The sequence below is a fragment of the Rhipicephalus microplus genome, chromosome 10 (genome assembly GCF_043290135.1).
Source record: "Rhipicephalus microplus isolate Deutch F79 chromosome 10, USDA_Rmic, whole genome shotgun sequence".
Classification (NCBI taxonomy): Eukaryota; Metazoa; Arthropoda; class Arachnida; order Ixodida; family Ixodidae; genus Rhipicephalus; species Rhipicephalus microplus.
In genome coordinates, this window is record NC_134709.1 from 51,874,611 (window position 1) to 51,899,068 (window position 24,458).

At 43.7% G+C, this 24,458-nt stretch overlaps 1 protein-coding gene across 1 annotated transcript in view; it reads left to right on the forward strand.

The window, feature by feature from the left end:
* Positions 1 to 13,639, forward strand: part of brm (ATP-dependent helicase brm) — an 86,339-nt gene extending 72,700 nt beyond the window's left edge. Inside the window, exons 25-26 of the mRNA XM_075875645.1 lie at positions 3,499 to 3,744; positions 13,297 to 13,639. Coding sequence (XP_075731760.1) covers positions 3,499 to 3,744; positions 13,297 to 13,374 — 324 coding nt within the window. The 3' untranslated portion in view covers positions 13,375 to 13,639. The remainder of the gene's footprint in view (positions 1 to 3,498; positions 3,745 to 13,296) is intronic.
* Positions 13,640 to 24,458: the final 10,819 nt, after the last annotated feature.

Below are 24,458 nucleotides of genomic sequence, written 5' to 3' on the forward strand. Positions count from 1 at the left end.
AGATTTTTCTGTGTTGTTTTGTACCATCAATCTTGATAGAGCATCTGCATCGGTTAAAAGCGGTCCGGGTCGGTGCGAGATGGTAAAGTCAAATTGCTGCAAGTAATTCACCCATCTGGCGATACGCCCTTTAGTTTGGGTCATATTCAAGAGATGAGTGAGTGCCTGGTGATCGGTGAACAAAGTGAACTTCGTACCTTCCAGGTACGTGCGGAAGTAGTCAACGGCCTTCAGAACCGCCAGTGCTTCTTTTTCCGTAGTAGTGTAGTTTGTTTCAGACGGCTTGAAAGTGTAACTGTAGTAACCGACTACGTGTCGCTTTTCTCGGCCAGATGCTTCAATACATTTTTGATACAACACTGCACCAGTCCCATAATGTGAGGCGTCAGTGTTCAATTCAAAGGGTAAAGTGAAATCTGGTATACGCAGAACGGGGTCAGAAGAAATTCTGTGCACCAAGTCACGGTAGACTCTCTCACATTCGTCACTCCATTCAAAGGGAACTTCTTTCTGCGTTAAGCGCGTGAGGCATCTAGTTTTGACAGCAAAGTCCTTTATGAAAGATCGGAAATGTCCTGCCAATCCCAAAAACACACGCAGTGAATGGACGTCATATGGTTTCTTCAACTGGGAGATCTTCTCGACGGACTCTTGTTTTGTGCTTTTGGTGTTCCCATCGAAGACTCTTCCAAGAAACACCACTTTTTGTTGAAAGAATACACTCTTCTTAAAATTAACCTTGAGATGTGCCAAGCTCAAGGCGTTTAACACCTGAGACAGATGGTCCTGATGCTCAGCCTCTGTTTTGGAGAAGACTATAATGTCGTCTATGTACACATTACAAAAAACACCAAGGAATGGCTTTAGGACGTCGTTCATGATCTTCTGGAACCACGCTGGCGAGTTTTTCCAACCGAAAGGGAGCCGGTTGTATTCGTAGAGATCGAATGGCGTGATAAAAGCGGTGTACATTTTTGTTTCTTCGGTTAGTGGGATCTGCCAGAAACCTTTGCATAAATCGATGCGGGAAAAATGTCGGCAACCCCCGGTCTCATCTATAATTGTGTCGATCTTCGGCATAGGAAATGGTATGAGTTCTGTCTGACGATTGAGAACCCTGTAGTCGGTGCATAATCTGAAGGTTCCGTCTTCTTTCGGTGCGATCGTTATGGGAGAAGCGAAGGGTGATACCGAAGGTCGTATGATATCAGCATCTAGCATCTCCTGCAACTCTTTCTTGAGCCACATCTTTCGCTCCCTTGACATATTGTAAGGTGCTTTCCGGATGACGGTCTTGTCAGCGAGTTCGAAAGGAACCTTGTGGGACTTCATCGCCTGAGGATAGCTTCCTATGCATACAAGTTCAGGGTAGGTCGTTGCGATATCCTCCGCGCACTTGACAACTCGTAGATTATCTTGTCTACCCTGATTTGTCTCGTTCCTTGCTACTCCTTCTACTAGAACCACATCGTCCCAGTACACGTTGATCTTTAGTTTCTTTATATCTGGTCTTGATAGCAAAAAGTCGTACGTTACCCCCTCTATCACCAACACTTCGCTCTCTATTTGCTGACCCTGGAACTCGATGTTTACCAAGGCCCACTGATCATGCAACGTTACTTTTCCATCATAGCCTTGTACTCGTAGAATTCTTCCACTATGCAAGCGATTTGCATCCACCAGCTTGGCATTTATAATGGACACAGAAGCACCGCTGTCTACCAGAGCCATCATATGTTTGTTTCCTACTTTGACGGGAATGTGAAGTAGGCTAGAGCAACTTAAATAAACAGTCTCATTTGGAGTCATCGGGTGGGACTGATCACCCTCGTTTATTAGTTTTTTTCTGTCGAATACTCCTGAGCTTCAGTGTCGATATTATTCACTCGACCTCTTGGAACACGCCAGGGCAAGTTATCTGTGCGAGTTGCGAGGTGGCTCGGTTCTCGCTGAGCGCGGCTTGACCAGTCCGATTTACTCCGACTGAAACAGCTGCTTGACTCGGCGGTTATGCTTGTTTCCGAAGCTGATGGTATGTTCTGAAGACACGCGAGGAGGTCATCTAGAGTCTTTGGTGACAGTATTTGCACTTGCTTCAACACGTTAGTGTGCAATCCATGCATTATTAAGGCAACTACGGCCGTAGATGGAAGCAAAGGCTCCGCCAGCTTTAAAAGACGGCGTTTCTCAAAGAAGTACTCGACAAGGCAGCTTTGCTCAGACTTGAAATTAAGCGCCGTGTTCCATCTTTCTACTGGATTGCTTCGGAATGCAGTCAAAAACTTTTTCCTCCACTGGCTCCAAGAGTCGTCACTGTCTTCCAGAATGCATGTTTCATACCACTTTCGCGCAACACCTCTCAAGTAAACGCGCATGTTGGTGATTTTAGCCTCATCAGAGAGCCACTTGTTTTTTCCAGCGGCATATTCGTAGAAATCAAGCCAACTTTCTGGATTTGAAGACACACCGTCGAAAGCATCAGGTTCTACGAAATTAGGTGTCGGTCTCTCAGCATTCAGAGAGCTTATAAGAGATGTCATTATTTGGTTTTGTTGAATCATCTGTTCCTGTTGCAGCTGAAAAGCTTTCAAAACGAGGCTCACCTCTTCCGTCGAAGATCGTGATCCTGAGTGTTTTCGACGCGCTGGTTCAAGAACTAGGTCGTTGAAGGTCGCCACACGCAAGTTCACTTTCACAGCACCTTTCCGTCGTAGTTCAGTAGTGTCTACGGCTGCCTTTTCCACAACCAGGTTTACGAGTTCTTCCGAGCTGAGCTCACGAGGTAGGTCTACCGCTGCTTCGTCTTGAACTTGGTACTTCGAAAAGATGATCTCCTCGGAGGTCTCGTCTATGAAGAACGTCACCCACATGATGGCTTCGATGGCCGGCTGCGCCAAAATAATGTAGTGTTCCTACTTAAAATAACGGAACAGCATTAAAGCTTCAGTATGGAACTGGCGTCCATCTTAATCTGCTTTATTTTTCACTTCATCCTCCTCTTCTCTCCTGCCCCGGCCCTCGCGCTTCTTCATCTTCTGTCCAAAGGCTCATACCGCTTCAATTTATTTTTCAAATTTTCGAACCGAACCTGCATATAACAATATCCTCTTTATAACGAATTTTTCCGGCAATTTATCAATTTTGTTATATTCAGGTTTAACTGTATAAGCAAGGAGGTGGGAAAGTGAAATAAGTGAAATTAGGGGGGAAGGGGAAAACATAACATAACCTTGCACAGTATATAGTACAGCATGGGGCGGCAAATCCAAGTGATGGTGAGGAGGAATGGTGATGAAGGAAAGGAGGGGGACAAGGTAAAGCATTGCACCGACATGTATAATGGTATGGCAGAGCAAGGGTTTGAGATATGAAAATGAAAGCAAGCAGGAGGGGAACACCACCAGCTCCATTGTTTCCTCAGCCAGTAGTGCGTAGCTGCCCAAGTTCATTTAAATTGGAACACCTGGGATATATACGAATCATTTTTCTCCCCGCCAGGCTCGCATCCGTGAGCACCGGTACCGGACGCTGGATGACCTGGAGGACGACTTCATGCTGCTCTGTGTCAACGCCCAGACGTACAACGTGGAGGGCTCGCTCATCTACGAGGACTCCATCGTGCTGCAGTCGGTGTTCACCAGCGCCCGCGAGCGACTACAAAAGGACGGCGACCTCGCCCTGGGCACGGACGACCAGGACACTGACGAAGACGGAGCCGGCCCGTCGGCCGAGCACGGCTCGGAGGTGCGACCCCCTCCTCTCCTGTTGCTGCCCACGTGAAGATGCTGACCCTTCCTCTCCTTGCCTCTTCACCGTTCGTCCCCCTCACCCATAACGCTCACCTAACACAGTCTGCATCGTGCACTGCTCGAGTGACCGTGAAGTCTGATTCCTAGCATCATCAAGTGCTTCGTCACGTCTGTTAGGGCACCACTATCTGTCAAGCGAATTTGAAGCGCATAGGAATTTTCGCCGAACAATTTCAAATGTAATTTGAATAGTATATATGACATGTTATAAAGAAAAATTGGCATATTTGTCATGACCTGACTAACCTGCACAATATGTATGTGTTTTAAACTAAAACGAGGTCTGTGCGAATCTTTTTTTCTTCTTCTCCTTTTTGTTCAAAAAAAGTGGAAACAACTTTGAATAGTAGTAGGATTTGACTTTTGTTTGAATGCAAATGATATCCTACAAAATATGTTGCATTTAAATATATACTATACTTAGAGCCTACAAGCCGGTTAAAGAAGCTTGTAAACTTTAAAAACGATGAATCAAGAGAGTGGTGTGTTCATTCGCCCTTAAGTGGGATGTCGCGGCATTCCATTAAATAGGCGTTTTCAGGGCTTAACACACCTCTACTGCAGTGAAACCACCTTTGCAAAATGTTACATGTAAATTAATATACATTTTAGCAGATGCTTTCACGGGTTAGCATGCCTCCACTGCAGTGGAACCACTTTTACCGGAGTTACACGCCGACAAATGTACACTTATTCGTTGATTTCGAATACCTTGAAAATTTCAATAATTTAACTTCAAATCGAAGTGAATTCGAATACTGTGATATTCGTCCAAATATTCGCACAAACGTAGCTCCTTTTTTTTTTTTATGAGTGGCATTTTGTGACGGGTCTGTGAAAAAAGTCTGCTTAAGATCGGAAAGTTACTTTGTACCCTACTTTGATCCTACACTCACTAAGGGAAGCAGGCAGGATTGATCCATAAGAAAGAAAAAAGACAAAATTTGCGTAAGGTTCACACGTGGAATTCGTGCAAGACAGTATGTGCATGTGTACTATGTCGTGTTTAACTACACTTTTCAAGCAACACAAACACCTTAATACAGGTCGCACGTCATAATATCTTGGTTTTGTCGTGTGACATCCCACATTTCAATTCAGATGAGCTGGCCCGAAGGTCACTGAATTGAATTCCAGCCATTGCAACCACATATTGATGTTGCCAAAGTGCTAGAGGCTAGTCTGCTTTTATATAGGTGCACATTATAGAACCTCTAGGGATCTAAATTTCTGGAGCCCTTCACTACGGCGTCTTGGCATCATATCGTGGCTTTATGACTGAAAGCCTCAACAATAATTGAAATGTGATCCAGACTAGATGCATGGGACGTTCGGAAAATCGGTTGAAGCTGTCAGTGTCTCGTTATTAGCGAGGAGAAGCTCGTAGTAAAACACTGTGTCATGAGAGACGCCAGTGGCGTGCTGGTGACGTGACGGAGCACTTGACGGCTGTGTGATTCGGGCAGTAACACCAGCATTCCTTTCCATCTTCCATGGCCGCAGCACCCGTGAATGCACTTCATCAGCAACTCTACTAACCCGTGTGCACCTTTGTTTGGAACGTGTTGAAAGTTTTCCGAGAACTGCTGCATTTGCCAGGGCATTTATAACTTTGTGATGTGATCGTTAATACACTCGGCATCTTCAGTTTCTTTTGTTGTGCATAAAAACTAATTTTCTCAAGTGTCACTGCCTGTGGAATGAATTATTTTATTGGTGTGGCGAATTCGTGTGCTTGTGTGCGTGCTTTGTTTTGTGTGCAATGCTTCTTGCATGGCAAGTTGACTGAGAATGTGTGTGTGCCTAAGTCAAGTTTTTAACACTGCCCGTTCGTATCTTCTTGTGCCGTTTCTTTAACTATGATAATAGTATCATTATGGGGAGTGTCGCATGATTGGGATTTCGGGTCTCGTCATTTGCTTTTTGACAATATCTGAAAAGGTTAAAATGACTTTCAGCACCAGCTGATTGGATCTATTGAAACCGTGCCATCCAATCTCTACTTCCTCCAAAGGCCAATTGAAAATGTAATGGAAACACCATGACTCTTAAAGAAGGTGTGCAAATGGTGAAATTTCATAACGAATTGAATTGTGCCAAATAGTGGTCAAAAATATTATTGAATGTGCAGTCGAACTCCGCTACAACGAACGCCACTTCAACAAAATTTCCGCTGCAATGAAAAATTCACAATTCCCCATCAGCAGTCCATAGGTGTCAATGCATAAGTATTGTCGCCACAACGAACACTTTTTCTTCGATCGTCCTGCTTCAACGAAACTTTACCATGCAATTCCAGGCTCAGATACTTATTACTATGCAGTAAACCCAATTTTTAACATTTCGATGCATTTTCAGAGCCTGAAAATGCGTCAACGAAGTCTAAAACACGCGTTGACACCACCAGAAACCGCCGCTATACCACTGCTGTTCAAGTATGGCCGCCGCCATTGCTCGATAGCGATGGCAATGAGACTGCACTGCTTTTACCACTGGCTTGCTTTTGAGCCGCAGACGATCCGAAGCTGAAGCTCAGTCATTCAGTTTATAGTTTCCATCTTGCAGCTGCTGGATACAACCACGGAACGATGCCTTTTACGATTCCGATGCTTATCATTATGTTTGCGCTTGGTCAGTGTGGTAACTAATCAGAGTGGCTTTTCGTCCCCATTATCAACAAAATCAGCTAGCCACGAGTGATGGATGATAAGAATGGCATAGAACAAGGCAAAAGTCGCCGCTCCACAGTACCCTGCCTCCGTTTCGGCGTTGTCTTATATTTTTGACGGCGGACAGCTGCTGGTGTTAAGGTGTTAATGCAACTGTTTCGTTCACTCACGAAGGTGGTTTTAGGCGTTGTTTTAGCGCGCTTTCACCAGGGCCTCGCTATACATGAGTGAGAATGACTTCGTGACGCTGCTGAGAAAGAATAGAAGGCAGCGGACATATTTTGAATTTCGAGAATAAATGTTCTTTTGTTTTGCTAGCTCAAATCGGCTATATTTTTTCTGTTTCACTGTAACGAAATTTTTTCTGCGCCCTGTCACTTTCGTTGTAGCAGGGTTCGACTGTAGTACCGAATATTAAATACGAAAAATTTTATTCAAAGCTGAAAGCAGGAACAACAGTAATCTTAAGCTTCATCGTCATGAGCGAGTGCTCTCGGCCAGAAAATCTTCAGGCGCTCCTTTGCAGCAGTGCTTAACTGTGCACCAGAACGATGGGAGTATCCGAATCAGCGGTGCAGTGCGACATGGGTGGCTCAACAGCATGAACAAATTTTCAGACTCGAAGCCAATCACCGACTGTTTCACAAGCCAAAGTTCGGACATTTTACAGCACTTGTAGCATACACGACAGAACTAGGCAAGAAGTCCGTGCTTATTTCGGAAGCAATGTTGTGAAGAGCTTGACAGTTTCCTCAAGGTTCCCCCCCCCCCCTAAAATGCAAAAGTGATATTCACTTTAAAATAAACACGCTCTGTTTTGAACCAGAATTTCGAGAGAAGTTTCAACAAAGTACCTACTGTAACGATGTGCCAGTTTTAACAACCCCACCCATAACCAAGTTGCACCATTGGCCTTTGTCGTGTTTTAGATATTCGTCATCGTAGAGGTCTTTCCCCTGCAGTGGGCGTAGTCAGGCTGATAATGAGAATTGTCTTGTTGAATTATTCTAAACTTTGAATACTAGTTATTTGAAAGTGGAATAGAAGTATTTGGTTAGGTATTATTCGATTCTAATTCAGAACTCGAATATTCGCGCACCCCTGTTGTAAAGTGAACCGGTCTTCGAATGATCATATCCAGCTTGTTTACAACTCACAGAATTATGCACGTGGTCGTTTCCAACCGTCTTTTTGAAAGTGCGTCTGAATGAGTGCCAAGCTCAGCTGAGGGCACAGCGTTCAGAAACAAGGCAGGAAGTACAAATCTGTGCTGGCTAAACAGTACTACTTGTTCAGAGGAACTTGAGCGAAGGATAATCATTCTCGCACGCGTTAATCAGCACCATAGCTTTGTTAAAGGGCTGCCTGACCCACATCATGCCCATTTTCGGTAGACTGCGGACAGTGTGGACGTCATCCTATTTTGCCTGCTTGGCAACTGCTGAAAGTATTTGTTGGGAAACATCACAACGGGCATGCACTTCATTGCACCGCCATAATGCATTGTTTCACTGCACTTGACTAACAGCTGTATTGCCGTCTAAAGGAAGTTGTACCTTGTAGCATCCATTTACATATGAATGCTTGGGACAGCATGCACTGTCATGCTGACAGTAGGCCCAGCCAAGTTAACATAAAAGCAGGGTTTGTGTGTATAGGCCAGGTAGTATTCCGTTCCAAGTTTGATTGCAGCATGTGAAGTCGACAGATGGACAGACCAGCGAAAATGGGCATCGGTCTGTCCGTCTATTGCCTTCACGTTTGTGAAAGAGGTCCATTTACATTATATTTAAAGTTGCACTTGAAAAAAATGATATACTTGACTGGAAAGTCGGTTTATTGCCCAGCCAGACTCTACAGCTACCGATTCTACTAGCTGTCAATGTGGTAGACAGGGAAGAAGACCGAAACTTTAGCTGAAGCCTTGTCGGATTACCCTCTACTAAATGTAAAATGCAGAAATTTTATTGTGGGAGAACTGCAGGAGTGGTTTCACGATGTTCGTTTTATTCAAGAGGTGGTTACATCCTAGTGAATCTTGGGAGCAGAATTCTGGTTTTGCACATGGAAATCGTTAACAGGCGTTTCTGGAAGTCGGTGTTTACCAGCATTGAATCAGTTGTTTGCTTCTTTAAGTCTGCATCAAAAAAAGATAGTATTGCAGTTATCTGGACCGTATCTGTTAAAGGGCCCCTAAACCCCCTCTGATATTTTCCCAGACATTTCAAGTAAACAAGCGCATCACGTGCAGAATGCCGTCGCGATCAACGATTCCACACACCGCAGCACTACAGGTAGCGGGTGCGCCACAATTTCGAAAAAACAATAGCTTCTCCTTTCCGATCCCCACCACCCCCGCCACTGACATGTGTGACATCACCAGTAAAACTCGATGACGTCACCACTTTTGATGCTTGCAATTGGCCGAATGAGAACCGACGACTTCCGGTCACTCTGCAAACAGCTGTTCGCACGCACCTTGCTGTTCTTGGTCCTTGTTGCCGCTTGCGAATCAACATCTGCGGCCCGTAACGCAACCGTCAAGTCGCTGGCGTAGGGGCACGGGCCGGCATGACAGCAACAGCAGTTAGTCAATGATCAGTGCACCCAGATGACCCACACAACACAGTTGACGGCAAGATGGGGCGTCGGAGTGGCGGATCGTGGCAACCGGAAGTATACGCTGTCTCGAACAGCGCATCAGTGATGACATATCATGGGAAATGAGGAGGGGCACTCAGCTGACTCAGTGAGGAAGGGCCAAGCAGTTTTGGAGGAGGGTAGTGTAGGAAAGAGGGAAAGAAGCGATCGTCGCGTTTCCATCATCTAACGCGTGTAACTCGGCTATTACGGCACCGTTTCGAAACATTCTCGTGGCTACGTGTTCGTTGTAAACTCGAGCACAACTTACTCACCTCAGCTAAATTTCGACCGCTTGATGGTTTAGGGGCCTTTTAAAGCATCTAGTGCTGTTACATCTATCGTATGTGTACTACGATACCACAACACTTTCGTTTGTGTTTCTCTATTTGCATGCATTCATGGAGAAGCCTCCAAACTGAAAGTTCCTAATAGGTGGTTTCTGTTCTCTGGGGAAAAAAAAGAAACAGTAGTTCTCAAGCTATCATTTGAGAACCATGGTGCAGAGCTGTGCATAAATGTGCTGGCTGGGCTCTCAAAACCTCTATCATCATTCAATTGACCCCACCCCATCATACGACAGTGGCTGACCTGCTGTGGTGGCTTAGCGACATCAGCATTACGTCTTGCAGTCTTGGCTCATAGAATTTGAGCAATTATCATATTTTCACTATGTTTCTAGGTGGCTATGGCATTCTGCTGCCAAGAGCTGTGTGTTAGGTTTGGTTCATCGCATCGATATCTGCTCAGTCCAACATTCTGTATTATCCAAACCAATTCAAACATGTGTCGCGAAATGTCAGGCGCATTCCTGCTTTGCACACCTGCAACCAAATTTTCAAAAGTACGAAAGGCGATGCCCACATTTATGGAAGTGTGGAAGAGTTTGGGAAACCTCCAAGCATCTTTCCTCTGGAACTCCTTGCCGTAGTGTCTAATGTCCACTCCACGAGCGTCATCTGTGAGACTTGTCGGCGGCATTTCACCGCTAGGCTTTGACGCTTCGTGCTTTCCAGCGTCACGCTACTCTGCATTCATGCGACATACCTTGCAGAAGTCAGGCACTACTTGCAGAATGGAGCTGCAGCACAACATGCCACGGTTTGATGCTACAGGTGCAGTGAATAACGCACACTGAAAAGAAGATGAAGCCCTCGTGTCATTTGTTGGAACTTCTTACCGCTTATTTCTGGAAGCACTGCGATAGATGGATGAATGAAAACAAGTGAGTGAAGGGAGAAGTAAAAAGATGATAGATGCAAATCCGCTGCATCGGTAGACTTGCGAAATCAGCCCAACGATGCCTAAAAGTTATTGTTTGAATCAGCTGCCAAAATCTTAACAGCTTCTCTGCTCATGCTTACTCCTTGTGCTCAGAGACCTAGTTTCGATTGTTTGGCTGTTCCACCTCGAGAAACCAGCAGTTAGTGCAATCATCAAGCGGTATATTTCAACAGTGATGCTGTTGAACCGAGAGAAACTCAACTCTCAAAAAAGTGAAAGCATGTTCGTCACAACTCGATAATGCATCTAGGCAGCTGAAAAGGCTTGAAAAGACGAAGGATGCGCTTTCCCTTTGATCAGCGCCCATGCGGCAAAGACTGGGTGCCCAGCTGACTGCAATAACTTGCAGAAGATCCAGAGGGCTCAGGGAAGTGGCTGACACCACTGTAGGAAGCCCCAGATTTTTATCGTCGGCATAACCCGAGAGCACAAGCATACAAGAGAATGAGAGGATTTGCTGATGATTTGACCCAAGCGCTGTCTTGCTGCGGCTAAATTGTCACTGTTCGTGTGCTCCTTGCAGCCTTGATTCATTGAGGAAGTTTATGCTGAAAAGTGATGCTGTGAGCTGTAAATGAGGACATTAATGCTGAATTTTAAGTTCCACTGTACAGCTTAGTACAAGCAATGTGTCTTTATTTTTTAATCTATTTTGAATCGAACTGACGAATACAGTTTAAGGAGGCGCACACAGCCTTTGGAAGTTGAAAAATCGTAAGCAAAGCCTGATTTTTGAAAACACGTATATTTTGGTTGTGTGTATAATAAACTACCTTCTCTGTGTTTATGATTGCCCAATACATCCCAAAATACATCATAAAAGTACTGCAAACCGAGTAATAATGAGCAGCAACAGCTGCTGTGCCAGCCCAACATGTGCTGAAACAAGTCCAACTTCGCGTGATAACTCGCGTCGTAAATGTTGTAAATGCTTTCCTGGATGCTTGTTTTTCACTTGATCATTTGTTTCTTGCTTATCAGGTAATGCCTGTTAAGATTGCGTTGCCATGGTGACACAGCAGTAGTGATAGTCTGTTGCCATACACGGACGGTGCTGTGGGCTCTATTCACGGCTGCAGGAAACACATTTCAATGGTGGTGAACTGCTAAAAGAGTCGTGTGGTTAGGTTTATGCTCAATTTGAAAAACCCCTAGCGGTCGAAGTAATTTGAAGCCCTTCACATTTGCTTTCAATTATATGAGTGCCATGTCAATATCAAGGTTGCATATTTGAAGCAGTCCTCGTAGATTACTAGGACTGCCATTAATCAGCTGAGTAATCACTGGGGATCTCGATGTGGTGATTTGGAACCACTGCTTTGAAGTGTTCATTATGTTCTGTACTGGAGGCATCAACTAGAACAGGAAAATTGGGATGAGCGGTTTTTTTTTACTGTTTTTGTCTAGGGGAAAGATATAGTACTCTCTATTCACGGACAAGCTTCACATGAAAGCCCTTCCCTAGCCTTGTGGAAGGTAGCAATGCTCCTCAATTGATGTGGTCGCTGTGTTTATGCTCCTTTATAGCAATTTGCACACTAATACATTGTTTCAGGGTGCACATCTTCGTACGTTTCAGTAAATACTGAAAGCCTATCATAAATAACTGGGTTTTTTAAAGAAGCTCTGTCACTAGCTCATTAGCTACAGCGATTTGTAGTCGTATGGTGAATTCCACAGGTAGGTTTTGAGCAATTGGCCAAAATCACAAGGGAGCAACAAAATCTTGTGTGGAGCGACTCAATTCAGATCGGATTCTAAAAAAAATAAACTCACTCCAGCGGCAAGCATAGCATAAGTGTCATGCATCCGGTTGCCCATGTTGCCGATGTTGTGTCAGGACTCTCACATGATCATGCCCTGTAATCTCCCGCCATTGTTTTGACTGTTGTGCTGTCATTCAATGGATGTTTTGCAGGTTGTTGTTTGTCACCTTATGATGAGCGTCATTTTAGCTATTTAAACAAATGCACATGGTAATCCAACAACGCCTCACTAAGGGCCGAAAACAACTGAGGTTCCCGACTGCACCATGAATGGTGGCACCGCATCGTTACTCTCAACAAAACTTGGCTGCACATCATGAATTGTTAGACAGCGCCCCCATTGGCAGAGTTGGTTACTCCAAATTGACCAATGGGAAACGCGAACTTGCTCCGGATTCACCAGTGGAATTCAGCTTCTCAGCTGCAGAGCAAGAAAGTTTGCTCCAGCGCGGCTTGTGAAGTTCACCAATACAATGGACACCCCTTGTGCTCAAAGCAGTTTTGCAATTGCATTAAGGCGCAGTGTATAAATTTTCATGTGCATTCATTCACGTGCAAATCCTATAACACTGGCTGGCCTAACTTCATCCAGTCCCTCTCACCACACCAGTGTTACTTTGGGTCATTAAATTGTGTGCACAAATCAATCAATCTTCAGTATGTTAAGCACTATGGTTAAATCAACCACTTAATAATCAATTAAGCCGTTATGGTAGCTTAGGGGCCAGGACATTGCGATGCTAATCTCGAGGGCGCGGGTTCGATTCCCAGCCACAGTGGCTACATATCGATAGGTGCCAAATGTAAAAAGATGCATGTACTTAGATTTGGGTGGGCATTAAAGAATCCCAGGTGGGTCAAAATTAATGCGCACTCTCTCTCTACAATTCCGTCTGTGCCTGTTTGTCTATCTCACTACAATTTGGCTGACGATCACATCGCGGTTTCGGTGCTCCATATTCCTCCCAAGTTTTTTTCAATCAATTAGCTATCACCAGGCTGCGCTGCCCTTGACGTGGCGCTGTCAAGGAAGCGCTTCAAGTGCCGCCGTGTCTGTGAATGCAGCCGAGTGACAAGCATGCGGCTGGTTCATATTGTGATGTGTGCCTCTCTTTGCGGGTGTTACAGGAAAAAACGAAGAAGCGCAAGAGTCGCCACGTGCGGCGGTACATCAGCGACGATGACGACACCGAAGAAAGCGACTAGTGTGGGCCCTCCTTCCCTCGTCATTCATTCCCAGTTCATACCACATTGATCATCCCATCGAATTTCACCCCGTGATTCAATGGAGAGATGCGTCCGATTCCCCTGTCCGTGTTTTGTTTCTTTGTACATCTGCTTTTTTTTTCTTCCCATGGCCGATATCTTTTTTGTTTTCCGGAAACTGCTTTGACACAGTTTCTTGGCTATTGTATTGTGTCTCTATCTCTCTTGTAATGGGAATAAAGCGGCTGCTATCTCAGGTATGAAAGCAGTGTCCGTTTGCGCCCATACATCATTCCCAGCAAAAAAAAAAAGAGTTCGTACTGCAAAGTGTCGTTGAATCGCAAGCACTGTGACAGCAAGGCTGGAGCTTGATAACTCTGCGAATGTACTGCAACATTGCTTCAGCTGTCAGGTTTAAGCGGCGCTTAAGCTTGTAGAATTTGACCTCCCCAAGGGAATGCAAGGTCAGTCCTTATGCGGTAAAATTCACCATGAGCAGTTTTTCACAAAGATCAACCTTGAGATCGACTCACAAAGATCAAATAGCATTTGCTGAAGGATGGGGAATTTTGTATCCCTTTCGTATCCTCGGAAGTGTCAACAGGTGTTGTCGTTGAGCATGAAGGTGCCCCGTTGATAGCAGTGATCAAATCAATAACTTGTCTCAATTTCATCATGTGTTGCTAACACTAACCATGACTCTATTATGCAACAGGAAAACTGGTTGTGTTGTTTTCTCCCGAGACAAAAGCACCACTACAGATTTCACTGGTAACACACGGCATAGGTGTCTGACTGAGTTGCGCGTACCTGGAATAGAGTCAGAGCAGTTTTCTTATTGACTTTTTTCTTTTTCCTTGACCTGGTCCATGTAATGCATGTTGACCAATGGTTTCTGTTGTTTGTATGGTATGGTATTTGTAATTGCACTATCGGCTCTCGCAACCTACTAATTTTAGCAGCATCGATGAGGTAGCAAACGGGGGCCATTCTGCACTTAAGTCTTTAGCATGGCCTACTTAGAGTCGCCCTTGAATCTCCGGCAAAATAGAGTAGTGGCAAATGCTATTGCTCACATCTTGATCATACCTTCATAAATCAGCAAGTCCAAGAAGAACTGTAGTCGATAATTCATAAGCCTTTCTACAAGATGGGAGGCGTTTAGTATGCACGTGTTAAAAATGTGTTTTGCAAGTGACGTTGCTTGACATGATGTCTCTTAATCTGCAACATCTGAAAACTGCACTGTTGCTGAAAAACACTGTGGTTTCATCCAGTTTTTTGTGTAATTATTCAGTGGCAGCAGACAGTATGTTATGCCTGTTCTCAGCATCAATGGGCCTCATCAAAAAGTGATTACATTGCAAAATCTTCATAGCTGTTTCAGTTAACCTTATTGATGCCACTAGATGCTTCTTTGAACAACTTGTAACTGTTGCAAAATGCTAACTGGGCACAATGACATGTAGTGTGAATACATCGTCATTAATGTAATGTCATTACCTCAAAGCTTGTCAAAGCCTTGCTTGTTATTACAAGCATCTTCATTGCGATAACCTAGCCCAAAAGGACACCAAAGGGGTTTGGGAGTGACTAAACAGGAGTTAATAAACACTGTCATCTTATAAAAAATGCTTTGGTTTGTTTAACTGCTAACCCTGGTTCATGCCTTCCTTCAGCTCTGCATAAGGTCATTGTTGCAGCGGGGACAGGTCGTGGAAAAGAATGTAAAAGTAGTGAAAATCCCAAGTGGTACAACTACTGACATTATCAATTACAAACGAAATTAAAGGGTAGTTAAAATGCCTAGTTGTGTAGCAACTGATGCTAGTGAAGAGGCCGCAAAGGTTCTTTTATTAGTAAACTTGCACCTCATTATAGCAAAGTAGCATATTACAGGAAAATAAGTTTGTTAAACTCAAAAAGGTGTTATAGAAGTATATTCTTAGCACTGTTTTCATTGCAAAAGTGTTCTTCACTATAACCGATATTTTGTTATATCAGGGTTTGTTGCATCGACGTATGGGTGTAGTAGATTAGTATTGACGCCGTTATGCAGAAACTGTGGGCATCTGAAAAGTAGACCCTGTATGACAAAATGCTGCTGTCAGAAAAGTGAAAGGACACGTCTGCGTTTTGCTTATGTTGCTCGTACATTAGTTTACTCAAAATTGTTTATTCTACTGGCATCCTGAGCAGGGCTGGCTGGTTTTTATTGAGCGTGGCAAGCAGTGTCACACCTCTGCTTGTGTATGTCCCAGTGACATAGCCTGAAATTTTATTTCAAGAGAGGTTCTCCTCTTCCATTTTGCCTATTTGAGTGTTTGTACGTGCGCATATGTCATGTACAAACAAATTGCAAAAATTCTGGGAGCTTAACACTCGGCTCTCTTTCTGGCTATGCTAATGTCTTGTTGGAATGTTCATGCTATATTTGCCATTTTATTCACACGAAGATCACTACCACCTCAAGAAGTTATATTTACTGCTTGGTCCAATGGCTTCTGGTTTATGTAGTGATCCTGCGAAAAAAGGCACGCAGATAATTCTAAATAATCCGAAAGGATGCTTTCCCAGGTCAAGTGTTTCTATATCCATATGAGGGGGTTGATGAACGTTTTCTCATTGGGCCCATTTTTTAAATCTTACTCAAGCCAGCAGCTGTACTTAAGTGTTGCATGTGGCTCATCTATGTGACCATTGAGTCATCTTCGGTCGAACTAAATAGTATTAGATGTACATGTGATGTCACATTCGGTAATTTGAAAGAAAGAAAAGCTTTCACAACCACCGTATGAAGGCTAGATTTCGAGGCTATGCTGTTGTATTCAATATTCTGTACAATTTTACTGAATGCAAGGACAGTTGGGCGGGCAATCCGCAATTTTTCCCTTTGCACCAGCCCCTTGCTTAGGTGAAAGCGTAGGGCCGTGACAGGACCACTTTTTATCGGGGTAAGTCATAGCCTAGGTAAACTCACCCACTTGCTTTACCGTTGGAACTGAAGGCTGTGTCCCCAGCAGTTTGAAGTTGGAAATTGACCTTGGGAATGAGCTTTGAATTCCTAATGTAAGGTTCGAACAGATGGAAGCTAGTTCATATATTTTATATACGACAGCATGAAACAAAAAGCATGAAAGCACAACAGTAGCTTTAGTTTTGAAGCAGCCACTTTGAGGAACAGTGTTTTTTGACATCCAAGAATTAAAGATAGTATACTTGGTCACAACTTGAGAAAAGAAATGCTGCTTTAAGAATGTAAGACCCCATGTGCTCAGATTTGGGTGCACGTGAGAGAACTCCAGGTGGTCGAAATTTCCATAGTCCTGCGCTACGGCGTCTCTCATAATCATATGGTGGTTTTGGGACGTTAAACCCCACATATTGATCAAGAATGAAAAACCTATTAAAAGACTTGAGACTACTACAAAATGGGTTAGTTAAGGCACCATGCTTGAGCAGAGGCCAGTGTAGGAGGATGGACCACCTTCTTGATTTATATGTGGGGTTTAATGTCCCAAAACCACCATATGATTATGAGAGACGCCGTAGTGGAGGGCTCCAGAAATTCTGACCACCTGGGGTTCTTTAACGTGCACCCAAATCTGAGCACACGAGCCTACAACATGGACCACCTTTTTAAAGTGAAGGTTATGAGAATCCACTTTAAGAGCTGCCACTTGATGAACTTCAACACAGCTTGTACTTCCTCTGTAGTGCTTTTATTTTGCATTGTTGAAGTTGTAAGAATAGCAGCTCTGGAAACTTCTTGTACTACAAAAAGGAAAGGGTACAAGCCTGATTGATACTTGAGATTATTGAATTGTCTGGTACATTAGGTTCCGGCAGACGTAGTATTGGCATCCTTCAATCATGTGGCTGTTTGCCGGAAATAGCAAAATGCAATGCATCCCAGTGGGCTACTTCTTTCCCTAAATCAGCCGCACAACGTGCAGATTGAATGGTACCACATGCTTACTAGGAATAGCCAAATATTCGATTAGTAACCGTGATTTTGTGTTGACAGCGAACATATGCTGGTTTATTTACGTGGTGAATCGTTATCTTAGAACAAATTGGCTGCCGCTGCAGCATGATATGAATAAATTAATTAGCGAAACTCGTCAATTTATTCACATTTAGAAATTAATGAGTGTTGCTCGACTTGAGGTACAAATGAATGAAGCAACGATATGTGGTGTGGAGGTTTCAGAATGATGCAGTCCAGCCATTTTTACAGTCCCTTTCGTGCTTATTTTCGCACAGTGGCTTTCAGCACCAATTGAGCTACTAATACAGATAGGATTTTTCTGTTTTATAAAGGCTGAACACAAAGTCTACAATATGTCGGCATTCAGCTGTTGTACTTTTTTCAACTAATATACTTTTGTCTCATCTTCATAGTAGGTTAAACGGACACGACTAAGTTATCTTTTATTTATTCGAAATTTTATGAACTTCTAAGGATAAATTGATGCCAGACACATCAAGGACAGCTATACCATGTGCCTAAGCAGTCTGAACCATGTAGTACAGAGATAACTAAAAATGCTAGAACCGAAATGCTTACATCATTTCAAATGCCTAATGCAGCACTAATGCTACATACAAATAAAAAAAAGGAACAGTCACTAAAGTGCGTACTGTTTGTGGATGTTTGGTCTAGAGCTACAAGTTGGGAAAAGACCGTACTGAAGGAAAGGAGCTGAGGAAATGCTGCACTGCAGTTCAGAAGTCGAGTCGTGCAATCCCATTATCACTAGGTACAACAAAACAGCTGATTAGACCAACGGGACCATCAGAAAAGAACTGTAAGTGGCAAAAAAATATCAAAACAGTGAAGAAGCAAGCAGCGTGCAGGCTTCATAATTAGACAACAAAAATGTGACACAGCAGCTACAAACACAGCATACACAGGTTGTACGTATCAGAAGGATTTCACAGTAGGAGCAGCACCAAACACATTCCAGTCCTGCCGATGTCTCTGAGGTAGGTGTCGTCAGTAATAAAGGCGACATCTAGCATGTGGCACTTAAATATGGTGCGACAGTTGGTCCCCTCAAAGAGCAACTCTAGAAATGTTCCTATCTCCACCAATTTCCTCACACACACTAGGTACTTAAACGACCTATCACAAACGATCAAACTAGCTTTCACGAAAATGAATTTGAGAAGACTGGCTGCATTTTCTTGAAGCATATTCTCGAATGTGCGACTTTATTGTGTGTTAGTGACGTCGGAGCCTACCTAGCCCAGCACCGGAGCCCTTCAGCACATAGTTTCCTAAAATTATCTAGAGGGGACTCTGTCGCTGCGATCGTTTAGCGACCGTGGGAATGATGGGTAGTACACGGATTTCCCTAGTCTTCGTACTTGCGGGCGACGAATTGTATTAACGGCTTCGTTTATTGCTGTGTTTTGGTTTTGCTTCGAAAAAAAAAAAAAAGATGCAACCCTTTTGAACTTTGTGACCCAATTTGTAAAGGCAAGTCTAAAAGAATAAGGTCGTGTAGCGCAACCGCTGAACATTTGCCGATTTTCGTTTCGTGAGAAAACAGCTCCGAGTCACACAAACACACACGGAGCCAAAAGCAGGCCAGAACTACTAAGATTAGACAAATGTGTGTACTACCTATCATTTCCATGCTCGCTGAAGCACCGTGCGTTGCAGCTCCCATAGACACTAGTGCCAGAGTTCCCTCTAGTGTATATAAGGAAACTCTATGCTTCAGCACTAATATTGTTGCCGAAATCGCTGTTGTCAGCTGAAGAGCTGGCACAGCTTTAAACGTATTGTTACGGCGCTAGCAACAAGAATTAAGTGGTCACGTTACAGCACGAGGCTAGGTTGTCATGTTATTGCAGACGTTACATGAAGCAGCTACCTGTTTCATTTTTTACTCATCATTCTTGAGCTACATGAAGTTAACCGGGAGTTTCTAAGTGACATGAACCGTCCTATTTGTTACTGAGCTGTCAATAATATTTGAAAAAAGCAACATCCTGATGTGGTTTTAAAGGGTAGCAAAAAGAAAAAGGTATTGCTCTCATAGTAAAAGTTCTCTCTCACGATACCAAAAATGCCACACTTGTTACAAGAAGACCCTTCGTGAGAAAATGTGAAGAAGATGCGTGTTGTGACACTATTTCAAAGTTCCTGTACCATTCACCATGACATCGTAGACATTGATGGTGTCTACAAGTGCCCATGTAGTTCCTAATTGGCAAAAATTAAGTCCGTTATCTTTTGAGGCAGCCAGAGGCGTAACATACCAAGATTCAGGAAAAACACTTTGAAATCCATGATGCCGCTATCGGGGATTTCGGCAGGAAAGTGTTGACATTGACTTTTTCATCTATTAATAATTGTACGGTGGTGAAATTAACGACACTAAAGTTTTCAGAGTATAATGTATCATCTTGCACTAATTAGTTTGTTTCAATTTAGTGCACCTTTCCAAAAATTGACGCTGGAGTTGCCCTTTGAGGGTATTCCTGGAAGAACAGGCGCTTCGAGCGAGCGTCAAAGGGTGGTCACGTTACATTTACAATCCCGTGTTTGTAAAACATGTGAGTCCGCAGGCTGCTGCTCTGGGTGAAGTTCTGCTTGCACTGGTGGCACGTGAAGGGCCGTTCGCCCGTGTGGCAGCGCTTGTGGCGGTTGAGGTTGCTCGGGTCGGTGAAGGCTCGCGGGCACATGCTGCAGCGGAAGGGGCGCTCGCCCGTGTGCACCCGCGCGTGGATGCGCATGTAGCTGCGGCTGCTGCACCGATAGCCACACTGGTTGCACTGGAGCGGGCGGCGGTTGTAGATGGCGTCGAGGCCCGGCTGCGACCTCTCGTTCCAGGGAACTACCAGGGTAACTGCGCAACGGCGACGATAATTAGTATGTTTTCTCGGTGCGAGGGCCAGGTTTGGCCAAAGGGCACCAGACATGTAATGGGAATGAGTGGACAACGTGATATGGGTTCGTCAGTGTAAATGGCTGTACTTAAGCCTGAAATTGCTCTACTAAACATGTACAAAGCAGAAATCCATTTGAATTACAGCAATAGTGAGAGGTTAGCTATAGCACTAAAGTAGATGTGATAATGACCGAGACAAACCTACTTTGTAAAGCTGTTAAGAAGACTGGGCGTTCAAACACGAGCCCAAGAAGGAAGTTAAGACCCCACAAGTGCTAACAACTTTAAAGGCGTTCAGTGGTGAGTATATTATTACCTCCTATATAGACCAACACACGTGCTGGATCGATAGGTATCTCCTCTTGCCTGTGCATGCGCAGGTGATTTTTTGTGTCTACCTTCCTTTCCACCACTTTTTTGCATTCCCAACCTTCTGTACTTGAGCCTAATTTGTAAGTATGGCTGGGTGTTTATAAGTAACACTAATGCCTCGTTACAGCCCTTGAATGGAAGAGTCGAGAGGCAAGTGCAGTAATTACCACAGCCACCACGGCAGCATCTGAAAACATGCTGCCACTGTCATCGTCACACGCGTCATTTTGTTGTTAAAGCACTAGCATCGTGTCTAGCGCGCTTGCATTACGAGCGGGGGTAGTCTATAAGGACATCGCAGGTATTACTTGAAGCAACTAGCTCTTTTTTTTTGTACGTCCCGCAACTTATAAAGACGGCAGATGCAAAACTGATCTCTACAAGCGCAGGGATGGCAGGTCCACCTGTAAATCAGGTGTGTCTACGCAAAACACATTGCTTTCTTTTGTGATAAACCAGCACTAACCAGTGTGACTTTCTGTTGCATTAAAACAGCTTTGTACAGGGTGAGTGAAAAGACATTCACTTTCGTACTCCAGGCAGTGACATCGGGGTGTTTCGTTACTACTTCATCGAGCAACGAATCCACACCATGCGAACAGCTTGCAACAAATGGTTCAGTTTCATGCTTCAAACTGCCACAGTTACCATGGTGATGTTTCTAAAGAGTTTGCAAGGAATTTGTTCAGTACTTTCATAATGGCGAATGATCAACCAATACCCGCAAACTTTTGTTCATGTTGGATATTGAGCAGCCTTAGATAATGCGAGACATATGCTTTTCTTTTTGCTCTCTGTATTTGGGCATCATTATTGAATCATCTTACGATCCTTTGGCAACAAAATTGCTGCAAAGTGCTGATCTTCTGTTGCAATAGTTACCTTTTTTTAACGTTTGGCCAAATACATGCACACTGAAGCCATTTACTTTACCTGTTTATTACCTGCTGTAATATTAGGACATTATATTAAGCATTAGCTTTACTAGTTACCTATGAATACAGCTCAATCTAAACACTTAGCTTGGCTTTAGTGTTCCCTTAACAACCGGAGGTCACTGGAGCACCACACTATAGCGTGTTGGAGGTTATCGTTGAAACGCAACCTAATACAGGCTTGAGCTTTCTCGCCAACCAAACCCCTCTTGCCATAACAGGCTCACCAAACAAATTTTCAGAGATGAAATGTTAACAAAATTTATTCAGGCCTCTTAATGCTACTCTCGGCATATCACTCTAGAATAAGTGGTTTGCTGAATTCCACACATTTAAAGAGAAAAGAAAAATCTGAAATCTTTTTGGTAACAAAAACGAGCATGAAAATTGACCCAGCATGCCCATTCTTGGCAAGTGCACCCACCCATAACTCACTGTTGACACAACATTCTTAAATTAACAGAAAACACCTTTAGGGCTGTTGTATTACAGCACACACAAAAAAAAAACTGGGTTAGGAAATATGCACGCACCTGAAGACTGCAACCTTCCATTACTATGCTCAAAACTCTAGTGCGCATGAAAAAAATATATATATGTAGTGTACATTTGGTTCGCTTTGCAATGTTATGGCCGCTAAAGAACAAGCTGAAAGACCTAACAAGTATGACTTATCAAGCATCTTGTATGCAGATGAGTTGACCAAAGAAATCTCGGCTAGACAAAACAGATCGCTCATTCTCTCAAGAACACTGTAGATAGCTTCCGCATGTCATCAAACCTAATCGTGAAGGGACCCCTCACCAGGTTTCGGGAGTCGATCATGCTAAAATTTTGCTGAACTAATTAAGTGCTGGTGTCCCCAGTTCAAGACATCATTGGCCCCGGCCATTTACCAAGCAAAGAAAGCAAGTGCAAGGTGTGGCGGCGATTGTCTGCAAGGTACTGCACTGCAGCATGTTGCAAAAATGGCTTAAAACTTCTGGAGTCCCCATGTGCCCTGGCTTTCGTAGGAACTTGTTACCCAACCAGCAGAGATAATGTTGCAGCGCTGAGAAAAATAGGGGAAAAATGTCAGCTACGGGTGCTGATCAAGGCTCTGGGAAGGTGCTGCAGAAGACAGCTTGCCAATCTTACGACAGCCTGCCATGGTACTTCAGAGAATGAGGTGCTGCACTGCTAAGATTGGCAATGCAGTCAGCTACGGGTGCTGATCAAGGCTCTGGGAAGGTGCTGCAGAAGACAGCTTGCCAATCTTACGACAGCCTGCCATGGTACTTCAGAGAATGAGGTGCTGCACTGCTAAGATTGGCAATGCAGGTTTGGTTCCCAGCCATGGCAGCCGCACTACAATGGGGACAAAATGCGGACGCCCACAGAACGCTTACGTTTAGGTGCACATTGCAGAAACCCCAGCTCATCAAAATTACTGTCGAGTTTAACACTACATTGGTCCTAAAAAAATTATGTCACGGTCTTGACAAGTAAAATCCTAAAACATTATTGAATCTTATGACGATGATCTCTAGCCTTGTGGATAACAACAGCTGCTTGTTATGAATTGGATGATGAATGATTTTCCTGCAAATCTGAACTGTACAAAGTTATCGCCTTCCCATCACCTCTCTTGCTTTTTCAACATGTCTTGTCTCCCTCTGATGAGGCTGGGTGAGGGGCACTCCACATTTAGTTCATAACACTGTTCTGGTAAACATGCTATGGCTTAACGCCCCTTATTTATCAGCGTAGAGGTAATAATTCAATCAATAGGACTAGCAAAAGCACCTGTTCAAAACAGTGCAGTTACTGTAGTAACATAGTGTGCTGTACAGTATTTTTCAATAATGCCCAAAGGACACATTTAAACAGCGTTTTCTTTGGTGACAAGTGCCTCACACTCTTTACAGGTAAAGCAACTTAGTGTGATGTGTGCTTAATAATGCGACATCATGAAATGACAGTAATGAAAGAGTATGCAAAGAAAGGTAGGTTAGGAAGCCTACTGAAACAAAATGGGCAGTAAATTTTCATTCTGGTGGGAAAAAAAGAAAAAGAAAACTTGCTCCAGAAATATTTCGTGTGAAGTCATGCCCGGTGACGATGGCTTCAGATCTAGCAGCATGGTTCTCCTTTCAACAAACTCGTTGGTGTTGATAGATTCCAGGAAGACATTACGTATGATGGTAAATCGTTGTTTAGCTACCACTTGAAACAAGCATAAATCTTCAGGATGGTAAAGAGATTGGCATACTTCATTTTCCCCAGAGTAGTACTAACTATTGCAATGCAAAACAGACTAGATTGCTTGGAAAAGAGGACAAGCTGTCATTATTTCTTGGTCCTCTCGTATTATTTCACGCTGTAACACATCGTGCAGCAAAGAGCACCCTCGCAACCAGTCGAGTGTCCTGAATTTGTGTGCAAAAGTAAATTTAGCAATTTACAGAGTTTTCAATGCCGGGCACATCGTGTGGCAGAGGTTAACTGTACCACAAGAATGGCATGTGTGCAGGATGGTGCAAAAGCAAGCAAGAAGGTGCGATAAAGTAAAATGGCTGTTAACGCAAGAAAAATGTACGAATCTTCCAAGTTGGTTGCGCACATCTGAGAACATCAGCACTTGTGATGTCATCTTGCGATATCCCAAATAATCATGCGTAACGTACTAGAACTATGAAGACTTTTGCTTTCAGTACAAAAAAGACACACATGTTCCTTGACAGTAGCTAAACACTTGTGTCACATGCATCCAGGCTGATACTTGGAACACAGTGATCCTGTCAAACATTTTTTTGCTTAACTGCAACATCGCAAGATGTGACCACAAATGCCCCAAGCTGTTCACACCTTTGCCTTTTAACACATAATTACA